Genomic DNA, 25830 nt, shown 5'->3' with positions numbered 1-25830 from the left:
GACTGATCACCCTTGGAATGTCTAACACATGTTAATAACACTCAAAATAACCCAGATTTTAAAAAATGTTCATCCAAATGCTCAGAGACTGACATTGTAATCCCATCATTTCACCAGCTGGGACACCTCCCACTGTCCCACCCTCAGGGGAGTGCTCAGCTGCCCCCAGTGAAAATTCACCTGTACTCAATCAAACTATAAAAACTGCAATTTGCAGCTCCTCAGTGCCCCCCCTGGATAACTCATTACCTGCCTTCCTCCAAGATTCTGACTGTATGAAAAGCAATCTGAAATTAAAGACTTCAGGGCCTCAGCATGGCTCCTCTCTCAGTCTTCCCAGGGAGCAGCCACGGGCCAGTGGCTGTTTGATCTCAGTGCAGTGAGTGCCCACAGGGAGGGGCCAGCCCTGTGCTCTCAGTCCATCACCCACGTGTCAGGGCTTGGCTCTGTCCCTGCTGATGAAGCACCTGAGCATCAGCCTGATGACACTCTTGAAGAGATTTGTCTTACTCTTCATTTGCTTTCATTTGGTTCCCCAAGGCAAGCAGGGAGCATCCCATGTAAATAAGACATTTGACTTGTGGAGCTGGTGTCACAAAAATAAAATGTCAGATTAAAGGTTGGAAGGACAGCAGTAATTCAGTACTTGAGCCTATGAATTGATATTTTCTTTAATTATGTGAGCACAGGATACCCTGGCACTTGCTGACTTCTGAGCTTGTAGCTTTGCAGCCTTAAGGTTCCAATCCTGGATTCGTTTTATCTCCAAAGCCAGACTTTCAGTCCCAGCTCACAAAATTATAATGAAGAGAATGCCAGTCTCAGTGTTTACCGCTCTAAGACTGCCCAGAGAATGTATTTTGCATATGTAAATATGCATTTGTGTACCCACCCAAAAGGAAAACCCCTGGGGTTAATCTGAGGCTGGCAGGACTGGCAATCAGTCTCATCCTCCCAGTTTATGGATCAGTCTTCATCAGGTAGAAATGGAAAGTTGGGGAGGAAACATCAGCTGATTTTTCCCAAAATGAATAAATTATTACTCACAGGAAGAAATCAACCTCATTTTGTGTTTAGGTTTATTTTTTTTTCCCTTTCTTAAGGACACGAGAACAGATTTTCATCCTTCAAGAAAGATTTTGCTGATTCTCCCTGAAGCTCCTGCTCTGAATCAGATACAGAACATGTGGCTGATTTGGGCCCTGATTTAATCTTGGATGATGATCTCATTAGTCACTGACTCTCTAACATGTGGTACCTAACTCAGGCTCAGCACTTTAGAGACCCTGCAGTTTATTTAGCATCCTCTGAGGAAACATTTGCTTTCCAAAGTAATTCTTGTTTAAAGAACATTCCTCTGGTATTCTGTAGAATGCTTACAGCAGTTACCTAGCTGAGGTTTGTCTTTTGGATAAATGAAAACAAAATCACTCCAAGTCAAAGAAAAGTTAAGTATTTGGATGTCAGCCTCATCAAATCCTGTAATGAACTCAATATATTTTGGAACCACTAAAAAGGAAGGAACAACTTCTACTCCTGACAGATATTGAAGTGTGGCGCTTACAGAATTTCTACTAAGAGTTATTTTGACAGACGCTTCAAAAGAAGTGAAAATTAGAACATTAAAAAAACCTGAGAATATTTCCTATTTCTTTTTGTAGAAATTACTGCTCTGTTTAATGAGCCTTTAACTCTACTGACACTCTGGATCTTACAAGGAGTTTAAAATCATGAAACGCTTCATAAGGGAGCGACAACATTCTATACAACACTGGCAGCTTGTCTTCTTATTATAATTTTTGTGGAGAAGATGCTGCATTCTTTAAAATGTTGTTTTTTTTTTTTTTAGTGTCATATTAATGGGAGGCAAAGTCTGTTCTTTAATTAGAATTTTACTGTGGTGAATTAAAAAATACATGGGCAGAGTATCAAGAGTCTAATAAAACTAAATGAAGATACTATCTTTCCTCTGTATGAAACCCAGCAGTCTTTGCTCTGGCAAAACTTCCATCAATACTTCATTATTATTGTCTAGGACAGGCTTGTAATAATAATATCTGCAAGTAACTTACTTCCAAATTCAGTCTTCCAACTGGGTAAAACATTCTCTCTCAACATCTGTAATGGACTTTAGATGTTTTCATTGACTGGGTAATGAAATTTTCTGGTAATGCCTCTGCACAGAAGTAAAATCAGTTTTGCCTGCAAGAAGGGGTAGAAATGCACTGGATATGCCTAAAACACTGCAGGACAGGGACAGGGAGGAGTTGCAGCCTTCAAGAAGTTTGTGTTGGAGGGGTTCAGGGGTGGAGAGGCCTCTGACCCTGGAGATCTGGAGCTGATGACACAACAGCGGTGCCTGGTGTGAAAAAGCCACAAGCAATATCCACAAGGGCTCCTTCCTACTCTAAATATCTAAATAAACGAGCAAGGCAGTTGTGGGAGCAGAAGCAAGCTCTCCCTGGGTTCAGCAGTTCCAGCTGACTTGGATGCAGTTTGAGGCAGACCCAGGTGCAGGAGGCTGCCCAGGCTGGCTGCCCTTCAGCCACATCCTCCTCCAGGACAACTTCCTGCTCCACCTGGGAATCCAGCGTGTGGAAAACAACTGATCCAACCCCTGGGGTCGCCTTTCCAGCCTGTGTGACTGCAGGGGACCCAGCAGGACCAGCCCTGCCCAGCCAAGCTCTGGGGATGTGCTCAGCTCCTTGTTTTTCACAGAGCACAAAGCCAGCCTTGCTGAAGGTCACCCTGCTGATGTTTTGCCAGATAGGCAATATCTCTTTATTTGCACTTACAGCAGTGCTTAAAGGAGAAAAGCTTCTTGTCACTGCAACAAGGGGGAGAGGATGTTCCCTCTCCCTGTCCTTCCCATGCAGGGATGTGTCCCTTCTCCTGCAGCTGCTCAGCAGAGGGAGCAGAATTGAGACCTGGATTTGCTGAGCAGGATTGGCTGAGCACTGGGGAAAATCAAGGTATGGATATGGAAGAAATGCTGGATCCACCTCAGCAGCTGCAAATTGTACCATAAAGTCTCCCCTTCAGGGGGATGGATAAGCACATCCTTCATGCATAACGTAACTCAGAGCCCTGACTCATCAGTCATTTTTAAGATGGTCAATAAGCAATTTATTTTATTGTGTTGATATTGAAACACAAAGTAAACACTGTGGATTGTGGTATTTGCTTTTATTTCCAATAGTGTTGTTGGAGAGTAAAAAGAACCACTTGGTCTCTTTGCTACAATTCCCTCCTAATGACTAATCATAGAATCTGGGCTGGTTTGGGTAGGAAGGGACCTTAAAGAACTCGTTCCACCCCCTGCCATGGCAGGGACACCTTCCCCTGTCCCAGGCTGCTCCAGCCCTGCCCAGCCTGGCCTTGGGCACTGCCAGGGATGCAGGGACAGCCCAGCTGCTCTGGGCACCTGTGCCAGGGCTGCCCACCCTCACAGGGAACAATTCCTTCCTACCATCAAAGCAAAATCTCTCCTCTTTTAGTTTAAAACCCCTCCCCTTGTCCTATCACTGGGTCACCTGTGCCCTGCTCTTCAACTTAATATCAGCTTAAAGATGTTCTGCCCCAGCAACTGAATCTAGGAAAAATCTTACCTTTTCTAGTGTGAATTCTGTTACTTACAGACATTCAGAGAGAATTAGAGCAGCAGAAAGCCCAGTGGCCTTTGAAAAAGAGGTGTCTTTTATATCTAAAACAGTTCAAAGGCTTGCAAAAAGCTGTGTGCAGGTATCTACACCAGCTACTTGCTGTTCTCTTTTCTTCTGGGCATACTTGAACCTTCACATGGCTCTTTAATGTTACCTAATGTCTTCAAGATATCTTAAATACACTGCTGCCTTTCTCTTATAAACCATTAATAGTAATGTCCCTCTCAGGCACAGAAAAAGAAACAGTTTTGTAAAAAAGTCTTGCCCTGTGTGACCCAGGAAAAACTGGAACGTTCACTCATCCAAACACATCGTGAGACTCAGCACAGCCTCTGCAAACCTTTCTGATATTTACCAATAGAAAATAGCAAGTCTGAAACTACCGGTGGAAAAAAAAGCGCAAAAATACTGAAATATTAGAATATTACACTCTCTTTTCACATCACTTGGGCAGAGAGATGTGAGATGTGTTTATAATAAAGAGATAATCATGAGGCAGACAAATGCTGCATAGCCAAAACACCAGGAGCCAAAGCCTGAGTGTCCCTGGGTGTGCTGGGAAAGGCAGAGGACACAGAGCCCAGCACCAGGAGAGCTTTACGCCAGAAAATTTCCAGTGTCCCTAGAGCAGCTCCTCAGACTGCACCAGGGCTGCAGCTCTCCTGCACCACTTCTTCAGGATGCAAATGCTGAGAGAGCAGAGCAGCCTCAGCAGCAGAGCAGCAGCTCCCAGTGCTGGGCAGGACATTCAGGCACCTCTGCCTGGGTCCCTTCAGCTTCCTCTGCCCACCAGTGGGGCCTGGGCTCCTTCTGGAGAGCCGGGCAGGAGGAGAAAGTCTTGTCTCATCAATTAGAGAGACTGGATGTCTAAACCTTGATATTTTGTTTTGACTTCCCAACATGTTCCAATGTTGTTCACAGAAGCGTAAATTAATGCCAATTTCTAAAGCAGAAGTTGCTCTAAACTGGGAAGTGAAACTTTTTTGTTATGATGTTAAAAACAGACAATTCTTAAACTGTTTTACATTCTGAAAAACAGGCTGATCAAAACTGTTCATGCTCACAATCAGTTAGGGGTGTAGTGAGCTGAAATGTTTTGACAAACTCCCAGCCATATGGAAGCCGGTGCTTTCGGAACAGTTTCCCATTGTGGATTCCTGCATTAAGCCATCAAGTGTCAGGCAGGCAGAAACACCAAATCATCACTCCACATGTTGTTTCCTCATTGTTTACAAACAACCTGGCTGTGCCTGCAGCATTATCCATGGGTCAGCCTCACAGAAACCCGGACAACCCCCAGAGCAGCTCCACTTCCCAGGCTCAGGGGGTCACTTCTGGGGGTTCAGCTGCAGCCCAAGGAACTGTGGAACAGCTTCACCCCTGAATTAATTGAATTTCTCTGCTTTTTAGTGACAATTGCCACTGACAAGGAAAAAGCAAAACAGACACACGTGACCTCCTGGCTGGCAGCAGGGAAGTGAATGGGATTTTGCTGGAAGAGAGCACAGCACCTGTGCATTAAATGTTTCAAATGCCAGACTCTCTTAAAGGCTCAGATCTCTACATTCTCCTTGTGGCAGCAGAGAAATACCTGAAAAAATCACAGGGAAAAAGAGGCTGTCTGATGAGACCATCACCTAGATTGTCGCTGGCCATGCTGCAGTGCCATCAGCAGCACCTCGGGCTCACCCCAGTGCCCTTTGCAGCCAGGGAATTTCTTTCCATCATCTCTAATCATCTCTGATAAGGGCTGGCCGCTGTGGGTTAAGTGAGTGCCATCTGGAAAATGACACTGATCCCACAGCTTTGCTGTTTCCTCAGCTAAGGAAGGTGCCCTGCTCCCTGCAGAACCTCAGGGCAGAGCAAACACCAAACCCCCCAATATTAAATCATCAATGAGCAGAAGGAGGCACGAGCCCACGAGAGGAAGCAGCCAGGGAAATGCTGATGTTCCTGATGCCTGTGGGATGGTGGCTGTGTGGTGGGTGGTGATTTAGGAATGCTGCTGACACACATGCACAAATCTGATGACACAGGAAATTAGCATCCGCTCCTCTCCCCCTGCTTCAGAAGAATTACTAAATATAGCTCACTCTTTAAATATTAAGGATATCTGCAGAATGTTGTTGTTTTTGAAAGGGTTCTTTCCTGACTGGATTTTCCTCATCAGGCTTAGTAATCAAGTTGTTTTATTTGGAATGGATAATTATTCGTTGAGTGATTAATTATTCAGAGTAGATTACTAAAGAAAATTCAAAGTATGCTGGTGTAATAAAAAAGTGACAAAATGCAATTCTTTGGGTTCTAAACTGTTCAATAAGATCAGAACATGTAGGATCTGTGGGTATGTAAATGTGGTTTTTCACATTTAACAGAATTGCCTCCATCACCAGAGTCCCATGCAAACACTGATTAATTCTCAGGGTCCATCTATGACCTGCAAAATGTATTTAATCACCATTTCATAGAAGGGAAACTGAGACAGTCAAATTACATTAAACTACAAAACTCCCCAGAAAGGAAGTGATAGCACTGAGATAGGACAGCTCCAAGATCTAAAGTGTCAATTTATGCTCTAAGTATCTTGTAGTATATTTTTTCACTACATTCATAGTCCTGTGCTGAATTAAACAGATAAAAAATGACTCTTTAATGTATACAGAGATTAATTAATAAAGTATTTCTTCTGTTTCTCATCCAAAGCAGTGTTTAAAAAGTGGGAAGTTGATGCAAGGAGCATCCCTGGGATGCAAAGTGCAGTGGGATGTGGCTGGGGCAGGACCTGAACACCCTGGGAAGGGCCCAGCCAGGGCTGGGACACCGAGTGGCACTGCTGGGATTGTCCCTCCTGCTTTCCAGCTCCCAGCTCCACACTGTCTCTGAGGAAATCTGGGATTCTCCAGGTTTGTTTCTCTCCATCTGCTTCCATCCCCACTGACCCTGACAGTGTTTCTTCCAGACCTTCTCCCTCACTTGCTCTCTAACAAACCAAACCCAAGTTACACACACAATATTCGCTGCAAAATTTTCCATTGACTGTGCTGGGACCTGGTAGGTTTTGTTTCCCTGCTGATTGCCAGGGTTGCACAATTGGAATTTTTGCAAGGCAAGGGATCCAAAAGGCAGTAAAACTCCACAGACAGAGACTGCTGGAGTTTATTCAAGTATTTGTTAATTAAAATTGTTACAAGTAAATGAATTAAGTTCATTTTGCACCAGAAGGACTTGCCCTTATAGAGACCTCACAGCCAGAGAAAGGGGGAAATTGTTCTGCAACTCCCATCTATGCAGACTCCTCTGTTTGGCACAGCCGTACTTTCTGTCAAACTAAAAGAATTCTAACATTTTCAGGGAGCTGGTGTAAAACTTGAAGAAGGCTTAAAAAAACCTCTACTGTTGACTCATTTCACTCATTCCTAGGCAGATCTGAGAGAAAGAAGATTGAAAGCAACATTATAAGCAAGAATTATCCTCGACTCTTGAAAGGCACACAAAATTAAACTGGGGGATCAGGATCAAGGTAGTGGAAATTATTGGGTCTGTGCACTTAAAAGCTGAAGAAGGTGACTTCCCACTGAGACTTGAGAACACAGGTGCACATAATTTCAAAAATCTGCATTTTTAACCTTTTAAATTTGCCAGCAAAGCAAGGAAGTTGTTGAGAAGCTGCAGTAAACATGGCAATTCAATCAGCTCCTTCCAGAGTCTATCTCACAACTCTGTGATTCCTGAACCCAGCAGGTCAGGGAATCACAGAACAATCCTTGGTGGCAGCTGAATGGAGCTGGAGGCAGCACAGCAACACTTCAGGGACTGCATAAAAATCCTCTGAATTCCCAGCTGTGCGGGCTCTGGCCACCACTGGTCAGTGCTGAAAGCAATGTCCTGGTCCCTGCTCCTTCCTAGGAATGCAAGAGGAGCTGTGGAGAGAGCTAAAGCCAAATTTCTAGCAGCAGTCTGGGAAAGGATTCAAGTTTTCCAACTTTGGTATCAGTTTCTGTACATTTTTAAAAGCTGGGCTCTGCAACCAACAATTCACAGGTGATAACAGATTTTTTTCAAGTTTTTAAGCATGTCAGAGGTGAACACAGGTTTCTAGTGTTACTTTTCCTTGGATCAGCCAAAAGACTTCTGGCTTATTCTTAGACCCATGGACTTAAAAATAATTATAACCTCATAATGCAAATACTGTGAATTTCATTAAAAATCAAAACAGCACTTGACTGCCAAGAAACAACAAGCACTTTCATGCATAAGCTAACTAATTCCATTTTCAAAGCTTCTGGAAAAACAGTAATTGTAGCTCATCATGGCTACACCTTGAGAGATACCCTTGCACTCGCTCCTGCCTGCCCTGCAGCTCCAGAGGAACCACTGAGGGCTGTTTACATCTCACTTATGGCAACAGGACCCGTGCTGGAGCAGGGCCACAGCCGTGACATGTGACAAATGCCGTGACAAAGAGTTATAAAGCTGAAACTCTGATTACCCTGATCCACAGCCCACTGAAAGGAAAGCACAGGACACCACTCCTTTTCCCAGTGTAGCTTTATAACCTGATTTATCCTCAGATTTGTCCTGGCAGCAGAGCACTGAGCTGCTGCCCACAAAATACTGCCAGGTGGAATCTGAGTAAAAAAGATTTGAAGCTGTCCATCCAAGTCCTTGTTTTCTCAAGTCTCAATTATGGGACCATTTTCCTCGTGGGGGCTCTTTATGACTTCCCATTGGGAGCACAGCTCACCCCGAGCGGAGCTGCCAGAATTCCCCTCCCAGGTTCTGACTGCTCCACTACATCCACCTTATTCTACACTATTTACACGAGTGCTGTAAAGATTTTTATTGATGCCCAGGTTTTACAGCTTCATTTTAAGGTACTCAACAGTTGTGCTCAGCTGTAGTGGATGGATCCTCCTGCTTCCATATGTTCCCCATTGCCAGGGAGGTCCAAACTGGCAGCTTGCTGAGCCCGCCTGAGACGTGGCCATAAGTCTTTGGAATTGGGACTTTTAACAACTCTGCTTTTCCTGATTCTTGTGCAAACCACTCAATCTGTCCTGGCTTTTAAACTAAAGACGTTTTTATTTGCTCTTACTTTTGACTGGTCTTGGAAATACACGCCAGTGAAATACTGTTATTGTAAAACACCTTAAAAAACAGGTTTAGGACTAGAAAAGCCTTATGAATGAGATCATAAACTCCTGCAATGCTGTGGGCTGGAAGGGAGCTTGAAGATCATCCATGCCCAGGCCATGAGCAGGGACAGCTCCACTGTCCCAGGGTGCTCCAAGTCCCTTCCAGCCTGGCCTGGGACATTCCCAGGAATCCACAGCTTCTCTGTGCCCCCTGTGCCAGGGCCGCCCCACCCTGCCAGGGAACAGCTCCTTCCCAATCTCCCATCCAGCCCTGCCCTGTGCCAGTGGGAGCCATTCCCTGTGTCCTGTCCCTCCAGCCCTTGTCCCTCTCCAGGCCCTGGAAGGGACTCTGAGGTCTCCTGGAGCCTTCTCTTCCCCAGGCTGAACAACACAGTCCCAGTTTACCACCAATGATTACTAAAAGAACATTATATTAACCAGCACCAGCAGTGACCAGTCACAATTTACCCAAACCAGTTGTCCTTTCTGCCCTCTCATCTTTCATAGGTGTGAAAGCTCAGAGAAAATATTTGGCTGTAGGTGAGCAAAACACAGGAGTACGAAGAGCCAAAGGAATCCTGTACTTTCCTGCTCTCATGTGTGCAAGCAGAGCTGGGGGAGGAAAACAAGGCATGGAAAGTATTAGACAGAAAAAGGGAAATCACTAAGAGTAGGAGGAAACAAGTACAAGAGCATGTAGGAAAAGAAAACTGAGATATGTTAAAAGAAGGCAAAAACCTAACTACATAAAATCCCCCCCACAAAAACAGAGAGGAAAATAAAGAGCTGAATGAAAGAGCACATGAATTCCTGCTGTCCCTGCCTCAGTGTCCCACATTATGTGTCCCTGAAAATAATGAAGGTCACCAGCACATTATAGGAAGTAGTGAGCAATGAGAAGCCCATTAGAACCAGCACAGAAATGATCAATTTGTTTATCCTTGTTATCTGAAAACAGAAAACAAAGTGGGAAGGGGATGAGTTCATCTTGCTCCCCCCAAGGCTTTCGTTCCCAGCTGCTTCCCCTCCCCAGTGCCACGCACATGATTCCTGCTTTTTACTCCTGGATGGGCAGGGAATAATGACTGATTGTAATAAAATAAATAGCTGCTTCTTGCACACAAGACATCTCCTGTCTGATTTCCTGGGAGCGGCATTAGCAGGGTTTATAAGTCAATTTTTAAAACTCAGGACAGCATTAAAAAACTGACAAATGCCACTCGGTCACGTCCCTGTTGTCACAGTTATTGAGGCCTCTGGAGAGAGTGTCAAAGAAATAAAGCAAATTTCTTTTTTTGCTTAATTTGTGTCAATTGATTTCCTATTTTTAATTAATAATTCTAATTATGATGCAGCAAATTTACCCAACAGACACAACTGGTTTAATCAGCATGTATTGATTGTAACAGTAGAATTATCCCAGTGTTCCTGACACCATTGATTTTCTGTTGTGTGACTGTAAGAAAACAGCAGCTGGACAGACTCTGGTGTCAGCTCACGGTGCTGATGATCCCTGAGCTATGAATTGGTGCTCCTGACCTGATAAATAAAAATACAGGCATTATCTACTGCTTCAGAACTCCAGAGCAGGAATCTGGTGATTACAGTATGGCTCAAATGAGGGGTTTAGTCACAGCCGTAGCAGCAGGAATGTGAGGGTGAGAGACACTGCTCTGAGGCAGAAAGGCAGCACTTAGAAAAGTCCTTATAAAACTGAGATAAATAATTTGGTGTAAGTTCCTAATTTGTCCTTATTTTGGACAGCTCCAAAATGCCCCTTTAAGCACATGCTTGAATATCCAGGATAAAGACTTTAGGATATTTCTGAGCCTGAGTCTCACATTTTTGTAGAATGTTCCCCTCTGATGGAGCTCCCAGAGGCTGCAGAGTGTCCAGGCCATCCACACCTGGTACAGCCTGGGCTCTCTCAGATGTCACTGCTGCCCCCAGCTTCTCCAGGAGCAGAGCACTGCCTGAGAAAAGAAAGGGAATTTACAGAGAAGGCACAGTGTGACCTCAACTGCTGTTTAGCCCTTTTGCTGGAGTCACTGAGATTTCTGCAATTTTCTGCTCATCGAGTTCCAGATTCTGCAGAAATTATATTAAAAGCCCCTTGGAGCAGCACAGAGAATTCTGATCCATTTGCAATTTGAACATTCCAACTTTGAAAGTGTTTAAAGGCTTTGCAGGAACAGGTGGGTTTGCACTGACCCTCTGGAGCCAAGATGTTCCCAGGTTTGGAAGGAAAAATGATGAGATCTGAAAGCCAAAGCAGAGGGGGTAAGAAAAGCCAAGGTGGATGGTTCTGCCTCAGCCTGGGCAGGCAGGGACACCCCAGCATTCCCAGAGGGAGCACAGGGCAGAGCATTCCTCTGCAGCCTGGCATGGAAGCAGCCTCTGGCTGAGGTGGGAATGGGAAAGTCTGATTTGTTTCCTTGCAGAATAAATCACAGTGGAGCAGAAGATAATTCCCCACGTTTCCCCTCATTTGGTTTTCCACAATAACTGACAATATGAGCACATTTAGCAGAAAAAGCTGCCGTGGTGGAGGGGAAATCACTAGTAATAGAAAAATTATAATTTTTCCTGAAGCTGTTAATTCATATTAAACATTTTCAGTTCTGCTTACTCAAACTATAATGTGTCAGGAATAAACATGTGATTATACTAGTTAGCTTTTTGGCTAAAATATTTGGAACAGTGAAATTGATAGATAATTACAGTAACAATTATTTGTTCCCTGCCAAACCTGCACTAAGGCACGTCTGCCTGCAGACTTACGCCTTTTTAAGCACAAAAAGATAAGCAGTACACATCATACATTTTGCATAATGAAAAAGATATCCTATGGCCAGCGTTTCAGAAGTGGAAACAGACTGGGGTTTGATTCAAACCATATCTATTTATGTAAAATGGGATTTTAATTGGAGCTACTTATCCCCATGATACAAATGGGGCAATGAAAAATGATTGATGCACTCGGGTAATTATTGTTATAGCACCTTGCAAACTACAACAAAAAAAACTTTCATGTACATAATGGCTGTTTAAATTTTAATAAGATACAGAACTGCTTGTCAGTAGGCAAAATATTAATGCTACATTTTGAACAATATTTATATTTAAATACAAACAATATTTAACTGAAAAATCAGAATCCATGAGAAATGCTAGGTGGATTTGTTTAAGTGATGAATAGATTTATTTTGGAAACATGGAAGAAAGTAAAACAGGCATTAACTGGTTATTTTTTACAGTGAGGACATCCAAAGATGATACAGCACAAACTCTCTGTCTCCCAAAGTGCAAAAGGAGGCAGTGAGTGTGATGGTGCAGATACATCTGGTCTCATAAGAGTCACTGTTGCTGCTTCTCCATTTCTACCTAACAGCAAAGGTTAAGAGTGCAAACCCAGTTTTTGTTCATTATTATACAGCATGAATAGCAATATAAATTCTTAATAATTGTTATACCTAGGGGGGAAGTGAAGCAATTCTGCTCATTTAACTGAAATGAAAGCCGAGTGCTGCAGCCATCCCATCCTTTCCCTGCGCAGCCATGGAGCGCTGCCCCAGCAGGACCTGAGGCTGCCCCCTCTCCATCACTGCCACATCAGAGCTCCTGCGAGCCAGCAGGCCCAGGGAGCCTCTGACAGAGCCCAGGAGCGGGCAGTGCAGACACCAAGAGTCCTGCTGGAGATGAGTCCTCTGCAGATCAAAAAGCTGCAGCAAAGAGTCTGTCTATACAATCAGCTCGTGTCATTTGTCAGGGAGAGAAGGTCTACGTTAGCCTGAAAAAAATGCCAAGCAGCTGCTTGGAAGAGAAGAGGGTATTGAATAACAGACCAAAGCAATCAAGACCTTCTCTGGTTATAATCTCATTTGTGCATTGACAGTATTTCAGTCAATAGCCTGTCATGCACTAGCCAAGAGTTGTATTGCAAAAATGTTTGGGCCATCATCTCAAATTTCATAGCTGGTGCCCTACAAGGTCAGAGAGTGCAATCATTACTCTTAATAGGGTGAGTGATCAAGCCATAAATCCAGCAAAAATCAAATTTTACTTTGGTGTTTCCTATAAAGAAAAATAATAAAACTTCCAAAACATTAAATTTTTATATATCATCATTTTGAGCATCCAGATCCCATTGCATCAAGAAAATCCGAGGCCTCTGGATATAAAGCATGATCTCACTTTCACTGGAATCAGTGACAAGTTCTCACTCTCTCTTTCAGAGAAGTAGGGGATAATCACAGAATCACAAATGCTTTGGGTTGGAAGGGAGCTTGAAGATCATCCCATTCCACACCCTGCCATGGGCAGAGACACCTCCTTCTATCCCAGGGTGCTCCAAGCCCCAGTGCCCAACCTGGCCTTGGACACTTCAGGGATGGGCACCTGTGCCAGGACCTGCCCACCCTCCCAGGGAACAGCTCCTTCCTGACTCCTGATGTAAATCTCTCAGTTTTAGTTTAAAACCAGTCTCCCTTGTCCTATCACCATCTATCAGTGTAAAAAGTTACTTTCCCTGTTTTTTATAACCCTTTTTAAGGCTTCAGTGGTTTCTCCCCAGAGCCTTCTCCCCTCCAGGCTGAAGAGATATTTCATAATTCTGTGGAGTTCTGGATGCAGATGGTCACATTCTGGATGCTTCTACTGGACCAAGCAAATGCAAAGCAGAACAGGGAGTTTGGCACATTCTTTCCCACCCCAGCAGCTGCAGTTCCATCCCTGCACTGGGAGCTTTCCTGCAAATAAACACCTTGATGGAAGTAGGGTCAGCACATAGGATCAGTTAAACTCTGTCACTCCAAAGATTTCTTTTGTTTCCTGAGCCTCTCAGTGACCCTGACTCAAGTACAAAACCCCAGATGAAGCCCTCAGATCACAGCATTGGGTTTGGGTTGCATTGAGGAACAGCTGCCCTGTGGAATGGAGGGAGCAGTGGTGCTGTTGACTACAGACAGGAGCAGTTGGTTTAAGCCACGACAGCATCACTGCACTGCTCATTTTTGTATCGCATTGCAGCTCCAGAATATAATTGAACTGTTTGGCTTTTGAGTGCCTTTTCATTGGAAATGCAATATTAATGAACCCTACTGAGCTTCCCCAAACAATAACAGGGATATGAATAAAAAATTACCCCTAACTGTCCTGATTCTACATGAACCTTCCTAACCCAGCTATATTTAACACCAAAAAAGGGGAAAAATACCCAAAGTAGAAGACATGAACAAATGAAACATGGATCAAGGGCATTTTGCTTAAATCCCTGATTTGATCAGTTCAAGATATGTCCCTCTCATATACCAGTAATCACCTGGATACAGGGTTTAGCAACTAACTCTAATTATAGAGATGTTGAGCAGTGATTTTTTTAAACTGAGAGTTAAGCTGAGAAGAGCTTCTTGACTAGAAGCCAGTGTGCTCAATCAATTAAATTATCATAAGAGAAGAAGAATCAGACCAAGGGGGAATGCGGATGTGGATGTGAGCTGATCATTAGCACAACTGAACTGTCACCTCGGTGGAGGCTGGAATGTGGCCATGCCAGGAGATTGATGGATGCATTTTGCTCAGCAGAGAACAGCCCACAGTGAATTGCTGATAAGATCTGAAAATAAATCTTACCGTATTACAAGGCAAGGTGGAACTGCAGCCTCTGCAGCCTTGCTGTGGCCCACGGGCTGAGCAGCTCCTCCTGCCTGCCTGCTCCCAGGGCCTTGCCTGGGCTGAAGGAGTTCTTCTCCCCATGTTACAGGATGATGTTGTACCCATGAGGTGACACAGCAGCTCATTAGCACTGGAAGTGGATGAGCTTGGGAATATTTGGATGGGTTTGTGTGGCTCAGAGATGCAGGTTTTCCCTGTAACTCCTGTTTTTCTAGATGACAACTCCATGGCTGCCTATTAGAGGAAGGAGAGACTGACTGGAACCACAGCAATTCAAAGCCAAAAGGCAACGTGGGATGGAGGGGGTGTAAGGATGAAGCTGTCTGGCAGGTTGGTTTCTGGGTTCAAGGGGGTATTATTGACCAGCAGAGTACCTGTGAAGAGGGGATGGATGTCAGACAGCTCACTGAGAAAGGTTTCTTTGCTGTGTTCAGCTATTTTAGTCCTCACTGTTCAGGGAACTTTGCTTTAAGCTCCCTCAGTAGAAGGAGAGACAAAGACTGATCTTGCCATTTAGAGTCAAACCTTAAACAGACAGTGGGAGATTCACAGTGAATTCATTAGGTGCCCACAGAGTCCTCAGAAAAAGGAGGCCAGAGCTGCTGTCACGATCCCCTGGCTGGCAAACTACAGCAATGTGACTCTGGAACCAGAAATCAGGGTATAAATCATGAGAAGATGTGAACTTCCTTCATTCCTCACTTAGGAAGTTTGTGCTGTAAGAGATGTGAGGCTCATTCCTGTCACTCCTCCAAGGGAATGGCTTTACAAATGATTATAAATATCATTATTTAACTCCTGTGGGAGCTCAAAGACTCCCAGATCTGCACTATTCTGAAAAGGTATGAGCTGTGTGTGAGACTCGAAATGTCTTGTTTTGATACTTTACTGCAAGTAGATGTTTTTGGAACACAATGTCCAAATTGAGAGGCTTTATTCCCAAAATTGCCTCCTAGATAAGAGTCACACTGGCTGATTTCTGTCTGGCATGGACAAAGCTCCCAGATCCCCCTTAAGAGTCCAGAGCACTCCAATTAAGACTGTGGGTAGTGAGTTGCCTTTTTATAGCGTGTGAAGTCCATAAAGCAAAGCCGTTTCTACAGCTGCCCACTAAACCTCACACCCCTTTAAGGGCATGGTGAGATCTCTCCCAAAGCTTTGTAATATTCCTGTTCCAAGGGTTTTTAGTGTCAGTGACAGATGGCCAACTGAGAGCACAAGGAAGAGCAGCTCTTAACTTATCCATAAAGTTTGAGCTGGCACAAGAAGCATAAAAAATCCTCATAGTTACATGTCTCCCTGAAGAATGAAGGTCTCCATTCCTCTGTGTCCTTAAGCCACAGGGAAAGGGAAGGGTTTGTGGCAGGCAGGGCTGTAAAGCCCAGTATAAACCTGACTAAATAAATCAAAATCTTGCAACTGACCTAAGCTGACTCTCTGTTAAAACTGAAACACTGAGCTGAATTCAGATACATGGAAATGAGGTGCCAACTCTTTTTATTTCTGGAAATAATCCAGGGCTCCCTTCTGCATTTCTGGGGTCTGCAAGCATCCGAGGCTCCTCTGATGCTGCCCCCTCACCTCTGAGCTACCTCATCAGCAGCAAAGGGATCGCGTTTGTTGCTGCTGCCGTCTCAGCCAGCGGTGAGGGGCTGGCAGGGAGAGGCAGCAGCTGCGGGAGCGCGGCTCTCACCATCCTCCTCTGCCTCACCATCCTCCTCTGCCTCACCATCCTCCTCTGCCTCACCATCCTCCTCGGCCGCCCCGGCCGCGTTAGCTCGGCTGCAGCGGGACAGAGAGCTCCGGGGAGCGGGGCAGGGCCCGCCGGGCCGTGGGCACAGCCCGCAGGGCGGCAGCGCTGGGTACCGGGATGTGGAATTTCAGCCTCGGGCCACAAAATCACCGGGCCCAAGGACAAAGCTCCCGTTTCCTTGGCAAACTGGCATCTCCTGACTGCCATGCAGATCTCTCGGTGCCCAGAGCCTTCACTGCCCACAGAAACAAGCACAACTCCCTGAAGGGAATAAGAAAATCCAAAAAAATATAGAAAGGCTTTGGCTGGAAAGGACAGAATGGTTTGGGTTCACAGGGACCTTAAACAGTCTCATTCCAACCCCTGCCATGGGCAGGGATGTCAATAATATGGAGATAAATTTCAGCCTTCCTCTAGAAATGCTAAAATAATTTGTCAGCTGGTTTAGATGGCTCTGTGTGAACACTATGCCCATCAGCACTCACCACTCTGCTAGTTCTTCTGTCATTCACAATTTTTTGCTGCAGTGATTCCATATTTACTCCTATATCAGTAATGTAAATATTTATAGGAGTAAGTGAAATAGCAGAAACCCACCAGAAATACATTTGATGTTTATTCCACATTGACAGCTGCTTTTTGAGATCTGTCATTTAGGTTTTATTCAATTATTAATACATGTTGTTGATAATTGTATACTGCTGATTTTTTAATCAGAATATCCTTCAGTACTGAATCAAACATGTCAAAAAAATTTATTTTATTTGCACAGCTACTCTAATAGAACTTGCAACTAAATCTGTGATTTCATCACAGAATGAAATCAGGTTTGTGTAGAATGAACAATTTCTTGTAAAATGCTAAACCTTATTTTATTCTTTTGATTTTTCATTTATTGCATCCAAATAGCACCATAACTTAATGGTTTTTCTCCTGAAGTGAATGACATCTTTTCCAAAATCTGCACAGGATTGTGAAAACATTCAAGTTTCTCTTTGCTTTTTCTTAAAAGACATTTCATAGAATTTTCTTAAAGAGATTTTTGAGAACTTGCAACCGAGGCACCCAGAAGAGCGACTTGGCTGCTGGGCTGGCACTGCAGGAAAGCCCAGGGGGAAGAAGGAACGTCTGAGTCATCCTCCCAACTCCCTTTTCCAGGTCTCCAGCACACACCATAGAGCGGCAGGGAATCATTCCCAGGCTGCTCCGGCACAGGCAGAGATGGGTTTGGAGCTGCAGGATGCTCCAGAGGCCTCGTGCTCTGCTCAGGGCAGGGAATTCAGGGCTGGGTGCTGGTTGGTTACTGAGCACAAGCAGCAAAGCAGCTTTGGCTTCTCTCCCCTGCTCCCCTCACTCTTACCCTGCTCACAAAGGAATACGATTAAGATGTGAGTTGTTTAGATCCATTTTTAATATCTCCTGATCAAAAGTGGAAGCTTAAGGAGCATGTAAGGAATGACTTTGATATTAAAGAGACAGAAAGGAGAACAAATAGTTTAATTTGCTTCTTGTCTTTCTTGGCTTGGGAATTTGAAGCAGATGTTCATATGCGAACACAAAAAACCCATATTCCATCCAAGTCTGAGCACAAATTGCCTGGATCTGAGGGAAAATGTCTGGAGAGGGATGCACCAGGGTGCTGCCTGCTGGGAGGGGTGCAGGGATGGCACAGGCAATGACTCCTGGGAATGGTCTCAATTGTGGGACCAAAAAATGAGGGAAGAAATCCTTAAAATGAAATGAAATACTTGCAGTAAGCCCTCCTCACAAAATAAGTGTAAGTGTGTTATTGCAGTGTATCCATGGATCTGAAAACTGGGAAAAATGCAGATTGAGTATTACAGTAAGATTTTAATGGAGATCTTCAGAGACAAAGAAGGATGCAATGGTAAAAGAAAGGGGCTGATTTCTGCATCTTGAACTGATGAGAGCACGGGGTGGCACATATGAAACCTCTGATTAGTCATAAATAGGAGAAACAGACTCTCCATGTCATCCAAATTGTAAAGGGCTGCAATGTCAGATTTTCAAGAGGGTTTTGATTCATTTTGGTCTGTGCACGTAATGAGGAATGAGAGCTAAATCGCAGAAGCCAAAGCCAGGCACAGGAGAGAACCCAATCAGCACAGAATCAGACAGGAGGCTGTGGGATATCACAGATCTCTAATCCATCACCTGAGAGAAATGGCCCCGTGCAGCAGCCACCAGCAGCCTTGCCCCTGGCCCACAGGAGGCACTTTGCTCTCAGCACAACTCCTGCTCTCCAGGCCGACTCCAAACCTCTGGGAGAACCAACCACTCACCTCAGTACTGCCGGGAACAGAAGGATGTGCACACAGGCACAGGCAGAGAGCTTCCCAAGGGGATCCTGCCCCACGCCCTTCAACATGGAACCATCCCAGATGGACACTGCCACTGATTCCAGTGTTTCCTATGGGCTCATGATGTTTAAAATGCTTTTTAGATATTTAATCCCCACCTCTTTTACAAGAATCTCAGGAATACCCTCAACTGTTCATGATGAAGATGGAGAAAGAAGGGGATGAGTATCAACAAAGAAAAAACTTCAGGCTTGGTTATAAATCTTGGATATTTGATCCCACAGCAACACAGCCCTTGAGCTCTTTTACCATTTAAAGCCAGATCTAGAGCATGCAGGTATGAGTTGCACAAGTACATACAGGCATTCCAGAGCATTTATGGAGACATTGCCAGTTATTTATCTGGGAGTTTTTATCTGAAAATGTGTCACAGGGACTTCTGTACCTCCCAGGCTCCAAGCACACCTCATATCCTCCCCCCTGGAGAGTTCTAGTCACAGCAATTCCCTTCACCACCATGTTGTGTTATAGGCCAAATACACTTCCATTTTTGCTTCTATGTGTTCTGTATGTTCAGCTTTTATGTAGGAAATGAAAACATTTCAGAATGTCTCTCTGTGCTTAGATTTGTATTGCTAGCACAGTATTTACCTTGCATTAACTGAGCATAAACTGAGTGCAAAATCTGGCCCTTCATACAATGGGATCATTTTGGCACTGGGCCCAGACAAGAACAAAAAAAAACAATTGTCTGAATTTAATCAGGTGGTGTTACTTGGCAGTGCAAGAAGTCTTTATGCAGGTATTTATTTGTCCCAGCAATAACAAGAATATTGGAATTTATATCCAGGAGATAAGCGAGTACCTTGTCACTCAAGCACAACTAACAAGGGAATTGCTATTTGGTGCAGACATGTAAATGCCAAATGCTTAGTCTGGTTATTATTGTAAATTCCATTTTTACAACCTCTTGTTTTTAAAATGGTCCCTTAATTGATTTTTAATTATATTTTTCAATGACATTTAACTACACATGCTTTGTAAATAAACCCACACACATCCCAAAATATATTAAAGGAGCAAATACCGACACAGTTGAGGTTCTCTTTTCCCTGCCTGCTCTGAGTGCTCTCAGTAGATGTTTTGCACAAGGAAATGAGATCAAAGTGGTTCTGGGTAGAAGGAGATACAGTTCTACCATAGGCAGCTGATGCCAGAAGATTTGGTCCTCAGAGTGTTACTGATACACAACAGAATGAGGAGGATGAAGCATAAAATGAGCCAGAACATCCAATCCTGTGCCCTGTGATTTACCCATACTGAAATATGGCCAGGACATACTGACCTAGAGCTAGTTTAATGTAAAACTCCATGAGGTCTTTAGTGCTCAGAAGAAGCTTTAACATCTCTTTAAGCTCAGAACACCATATTAAGGGAGAAGCAGAAGGAGTCTCGTGTCCCCAGGGGGTGTTTTGGAGGTGCCAAACAGCCCGGGTGGGCACCAGGCAGGCCTGTGGTACAGTGTGCAGCATTTAAGGACATGGAACCATAAATTGCATCCATCCAGCTGCCTAAAGCACAGGTTTGGGATGAATTAAAAAACCTGACCCTTTTAACTGAAACACTGCATGGAACTACTGAATTCCCTTCAGTTTCTGCCTCAGCATCCCTCAGGTTTGGGGTCCAGAGCATTGGGTGCCATTCAAGAGAGAAGCCATGCCCAGGGCCAGGCTGGCAGCTCCCTCAGATCCCACCACCCTACAGGAGCCATCGGGTTTGCTGGAAACCACTCACTGTTGTAGTTGCTGTTTCCACCAGTCTCTGCCGAAGAGGTGCTGGACTCCTCCAGCCCATCAGAGGTGGCCAAATCTTATGGAAAATCAAAATAATAACTTGAAAATACCTTCCCATGCATTCCTGAAAACACTGTATAACCTTGATGAAGTCAGCAGGATAACAACAGGAGACGACTTGCACCTTTTTCACTCAAACTTGCATTTCTGACATTTCCCACATACCTTTCCCACGGCCAGGATGTCACATTGTTATTAGCAGGGCTGTAATTTCATTAATGGTCACAAAGAAATGGAAAACACTGGAAAGCCAGAATTTAGTATTTATCCAATTCCCAAGCTTAGCAATTATGGCAGAGGCATAGTGTTTTGTTGGGGAAGGAGCTGATTCCTTTATGCTGTGGCACTCACAAAACCCACAGGGCTGGGGAATGACTCTATTGATCTTGGGTAAGATTCACTCCTGTGCAGAGATCCAGCACAAGCCAGCATTTCCCATAAATTTTGTTTAAGCCCCATCCTGTGGAATAAAGCAGCACGCAAATCACACATTACTGGGACAATGATGCTTTGTTCCTAAATATTGCTACTCCTGAGGAGACTACAAAATGCTTTCAGAGCTGTCAGCAATGAGATGTGACTTGCCAAAGGTCAGCCAGCAGGGAGCAGAGGACTGGGACACATCCAGGTGCCAGCGCAGAGATCTCTGTCCCGTCCTCTGCCCTTCCCCAGGGTGCAAACACGCAGTGACAGCTTCTGCCCCCCAGAATGTCTTATCAAAAATGCCTCGTGTAAAGTCTGCCTGCACAATGGGAGCTGAGTGTTCCTCACAAGCTGCATTCATTAATTCAGCCTGTTTATTTTAATTTCAATGAAACCTGATTTAATTAGGTGTTGTATGTGTTCTGCATAGATGAGTAAAGCTCTTCTGATTTTTTTTCACTGGGTACATATTTCACCTGCTCTTTTTTTTTTTGCAGTGGTAGCTTTTGCTCACCCAAACCTCCTCCTATGGGACCTGAGGAAAAAAGAATCCAACTGGCATCCCTTTCCACCCCCTAATGAAAGCAGGGTTCAGTTCCTGCCATAAGGTGAAGACTGGTAAAACATCTTTGCTGACAGTTTAAAAACTTTCAGAACACAGAAATTAAGCAAAAGGAATTGGAAATCTCGGGGCCAGATTCCAGCAGACAAAAATGCACACTCAGTTCTTGAACTGACTCTAAAGAAATGTGAGTTCTACATTTCATATGTGTCACAAACTCTTAAGAACAGCAAGTGTTTGTAATGGACTTCTGGGGAAAAGAAGCTAAACCAAGTGGCAAAATTCTCTGCACTTCTGTGTCTCAGCAAAACTGGCTGTAAAATAAACTGTGGGTGTATTTTAGGGAGCTACAAGTAAAGTTTCAGATTAATCCATTCCTGAACTTGTGCTGTTGCTCAAAACAGTAATTGGAAAACAATCCTGGTAAGGTTTTGTGCAGCAAGGATAAAAATCCTTCCTTCAGCACAAGTCAGTCCTGTTATTTCCTGGGGAAGGGAACAAATGTTCCTCTGGGGATCCAATAATTGTTTGTTGTTTCTTTTTAAGCAAATATATATGCACCTGTACTTATGAATAGTTATGTTTTAATTTGGCCATAAAGTGCCCAAGTGGTCCTTTAAGCATATAATTCCTCACCTAATTGCACAGCCCTGAGTATTCAGGGACAAATTGTAATTACAAGTGCAGGTTCATTCTGCATGGACAGTCTCTGTTTCAGTATTTTTAACTGCCAGAACACAAATGGTTTCAAATTATAAGAATCCCACCACTTCCCCTTTTACATCAGCACAAGACAAATTTAATAACAAATCTTGAAAGGACCTTGGAATTCAGGCAGGTCCAGCAGCAGGGGCTGTGAGAAATCCCCCTCTCTTCAGACACACGAAGTGAGAGAAATGCAAGGCAGACCAAAAAGAATCAATTTGTCACAACCTGTAAAAGAGAGCTGGAGCTCTGTTTTCATTTCTGATACCTGAACTGGCAAAGCACTTCAGCAGTGACATTTATTGATCATGTAGCCTCAAAACAAAGCTGGGCAAGTGCAGAGCCTGGACAGGCAAGAGGTATGCATTAAATACAACAGGGAAGTTCCAAAAATTGCCTTGAATGGCAGGAAAAAAAAGAAATAAATCCCATTTATGGAGCTGGGAAGGATGGGAAGAATGCAGCCACTCTTACCAGCAAGAAAGTGTTGGGATTTTGCTATTTCATGGCTTTTCCTGTCATGTTTGATCACTATTTTAGATGCAGAGGGGACACTGTGCCTGTTAATGTCACTGGCCTCAATCATGCAATCCTTAATCAAGCAGAAATCCCTGCAGCTTTGCCCATAAAAGAATTACAGACTTAGTTATAGGTTTTCTGGTGCAGATTTGACCCCTGCTGCCTCCCTGCTGCAATAAAACTCCTAAACCCTTTTGGATCATTACTCCTACAACCTGCCTGAGGGCACAGGGGGTGCAGCATCCATGGGGCTGCTTTTTGGTTTAATCCAGGAGCTGAGGATCCAGCCAGTGCCTGCCCTGGCCAACGAGAAACCATCTTAACCAGGGCCAGGGCTCTGGAATTCTTGCCCCACAGTAAATCATCCCACTAACTCAAATTCCCCACAACTTTTCCCTCCTTGTTCAGCCATTGCCAGAATGTCCTTTATTTAGAATAAAAAATAGGCTTCTTTAATGGCAAAAAAGGTTATTAGGATTGTTTATTCTAAGCTCTGAAATATTTGTTCAATTCTTAATTTGCTTATATGTCTTCTAATTACATCAGCATTGGGGTTCTGCCTTTGTAGCTGTAATTGGAAGCTGATATAAAACCAAGACTAGAAAACATTAAGCATTGCAGTGACTGGAGTTGTTGTTTGTGGCATTTGTCATCTCACTGCTTGTTTACCAGAATGAAATTTCCAACGCAATTCTCTTTTTAACCTACAATATTAGGTGACAATATTAAACATGTTCTCTGGCAGATGATTATTTATCTGAGACAAAGCCAAAAAAAAAGCCATACCTTGCTCAAGGCAGAGCCTGCAACTCATTATGTTACATAATTCAAGGTTAGAGAGGGAGGAATAGAGAATGCTTTGGATGGGAAGGACCTTCAGGAGCATCTCATTGCACCTTCCACTAGCCCAGGTTGCTCCAGGCCCCATCCAGCCTGGCCTTGGACACTTCTGGAATGCAGGAAATCCTACAATCTTGGTGGCCTGGTTGTATTCAAAGGCTATGCCTTCAATTGATCTTAAAATCCCCCCCAAGATCAACAATAAATTCTTCTAGATTTTAATTTTCAAGTTTCCAGGAAACTGGATTAATTTATTAATATTAATTTTATAAAATTAATTACAAACCAATCTAAATGCATCATCACCCTGTAGCTGATTGGCCTCAGCCCTGACAAGTGAAGTGTGTTTCTAGGTGCAACCAAAGGTGATTTTTGGGATGGGGCTCAGTCTCCCCAGCTGAATATCAAAACCGACTCAAGACACCTGAAATTATTCTCCACTGAGATCCACAGGAACATTTTGATAATGTCAAGGGCCATACATCATCAGAGCTCTTTATTCAAGGTGCACTTCATGCTTTGCTTGCCATATTACAATAGGAAATAATAATGGAGTAATAAATGGGGAAAAATATTTTTTCTGTTGTCTTTGTTCGAATTGCTCAGTGTGTGAGAGCAACACGTGTCTGATTTTTCATCTCTCCTTGAACAGCCTGAACTGACAGATTGCCCATAATCTGTTCAACAATCTCAGTGCCAGAACATGACAATAGTCAGCCCCATGGAGCGGCTGGGGAATCTCAAAGGGAATAATTTCCCACTGAGCAATAGCTGAAGGGTGACCCAGTTGGGAGAGGCCTGGAGAGAGACACATTGCTGGTGGCTCTGAGCATGTGTGGCTCCACGCAGGCACAGCTAAAAGGCAGATTAATCTGCAGTCAGGTGTGAGCAGCAGAGCCAAGGAGCCCTACTGGGGACCCACTGGGCATCCAGCCCCTTTGGAAAGCACTTCATGAATTAACCCAGGCTGGGGTTTGTTAAACTGTGAGCATCCAAAGATCCACACCAGCATTTCTCCAGCCTGATCTGTATTCCAAAGCAGTGCTGCTCACATAAATCTCTGTGCTGTTTTTGACTGGAGTGAAAGGGAGAAAACCCGCCGTTAAATCAATAGGCTGCGTTGCACACCACAGTATATGAAAGTCCTGGTGCTGTGCTTATCACTTGTGCTGCCACCAACTAATTGCTGTCCCTTGCACTTCATTATCCCCTGTAATATGGTTACAATAACAGAGGATGACAAATAAGAACTGTTATCTTCTCCAGGCCAGTCTTTCCTCGCAGGGTGAGTTCTCATTCCAATCCATCTATCTGGATGAATAAGATTTACCAGATTACACATGGACTTAAAAGGTTTAACACGAGCAGTGATGGAGAGCTGCCTTAGGAAATATTTTACAGGCACACTTTGGGGATCTGGCACAAAAAACTCTTTACTGCTGCTTTTGTACCCACCATGGTTTCCCTCAGCTCTCCCTGCATTGAAGGCAGCGATGCTGGCAGACAGAAAACCTGGTTCTATAAAATACTAAGCGTGCCTTACGTCCTCCCTGAATCAGGTCTGCCAGTCATTCACTCACCAGAGAGGTGGGCTGATTCTTTTGATGTTAAATTAGATCCTGGAACTAATAAAACTCCCTACATTGATTATGAAGCAGAAACAGGAGAAGAATATTATGGATAGGAGAAAAGAATTTGTGTCTGGCAAGAAAGGATAAAAGTATCTGATCTGTAATGGGTGGCCTAGTTAAAGGAAGTCCTTTGTTGCAGCAATAAAGAGGAATTGTAGAAAATGTGAATGAAACCTCCAACAGCCACGTTAAGGCCACCTGGTCTCAGGTGAGGCTCAGAAGGGAAGAGGAGCCTCTTGTGTGGCTTCCAAAGTCTCTGCAGGAGATCAGTTTGTCCCATTGGATGTAAAGGACGTGCACGGTGTCAGAAGGAAGGAGAGATGGGAAGCCATTATTACAAAGTCTTTGTTTATGCTAAAGATCCTCAAACCATCAGTGTGGGGAGGCAAACTCATATGGACTACAGGGGACAGCAATGGAAACTCAGATGTTTCACCAATCAAATGAATGCATTTAGAAATTACATTTCTTTCATCCCACAGCAGCTTTGCATGTGTCTCAAAAGTCAGCCTTTACCCCAGGCATCCACAGCACTCACAAATATCCCCAGTATTTGTCTCCACAACTGTGTTAAGGCACACATTTGCATAATTAAAGACACCTATAGGTGAAGGAGCACAAAATAACAAAGAACCATTTCTTTTCCAAAGCCTTCCAAATTAAATTTCAGGTAACTAATTGTCCAATATCTGGTGCTGAAGGTAGTTCCCACTCTTACCCTGTGCTGAGCTCTCTGCAAATTTCAGCATTTTT

The 25830-nt window shown here is 44.0% G+C and overlaps 1 protein-coding gene across 10 annotated transcripts in view; it reads right to left on the bottom strand.

The window, feature by feature from the left end:
* Positions 1-25830, bottom strand: part of MEGF11 (multiple EGF like domains 11) — a 276771-nt gene that overhangs the window by 102554 nt on the left and 148387 nt on the right. For 8 of the 10 annotated variants that reach the window (XR_012582071.1, XM_074549142.1, XM_074549141.1 and 5 more), the window contains one exon: positions 20339-20413. The exons of the other annotated variants lie outside the window; for them this stretch is intronic. Coding sequence is in view for 7 of the 8 variants with exons in the window: in XM_074549142.1 (XP_074405243.1) it covers positions 20339-20413 (75 nt within the window). In the remaining variant the exon portion in view is untranslated. The remainder of the gene's footprint in view (positions 1-20338; positions 20414-25830) is intronic. 10 annotated transcript variants of the gene reach the window in all.

Source organism: Zonotrichia albicollis, chromosome 11 (assembly GCF_047830755.1).
Source record: "Zonotrichia albicollis isolate bZonAlb1 chromosome 11, bZonAlb1.hap1, whole genome shotgun sequence".
Lineage (NCBI taxonomy): Eukaryota > Metazoa > Chordata > Aves > Passeriformes > Passerellidae > Zonotrichia > Zonotrichia albicollis.
Note: the sequence above shows the minus strand (reverse complement) of the source record. Positions and strands in the feature narration are given on the sequence as shown.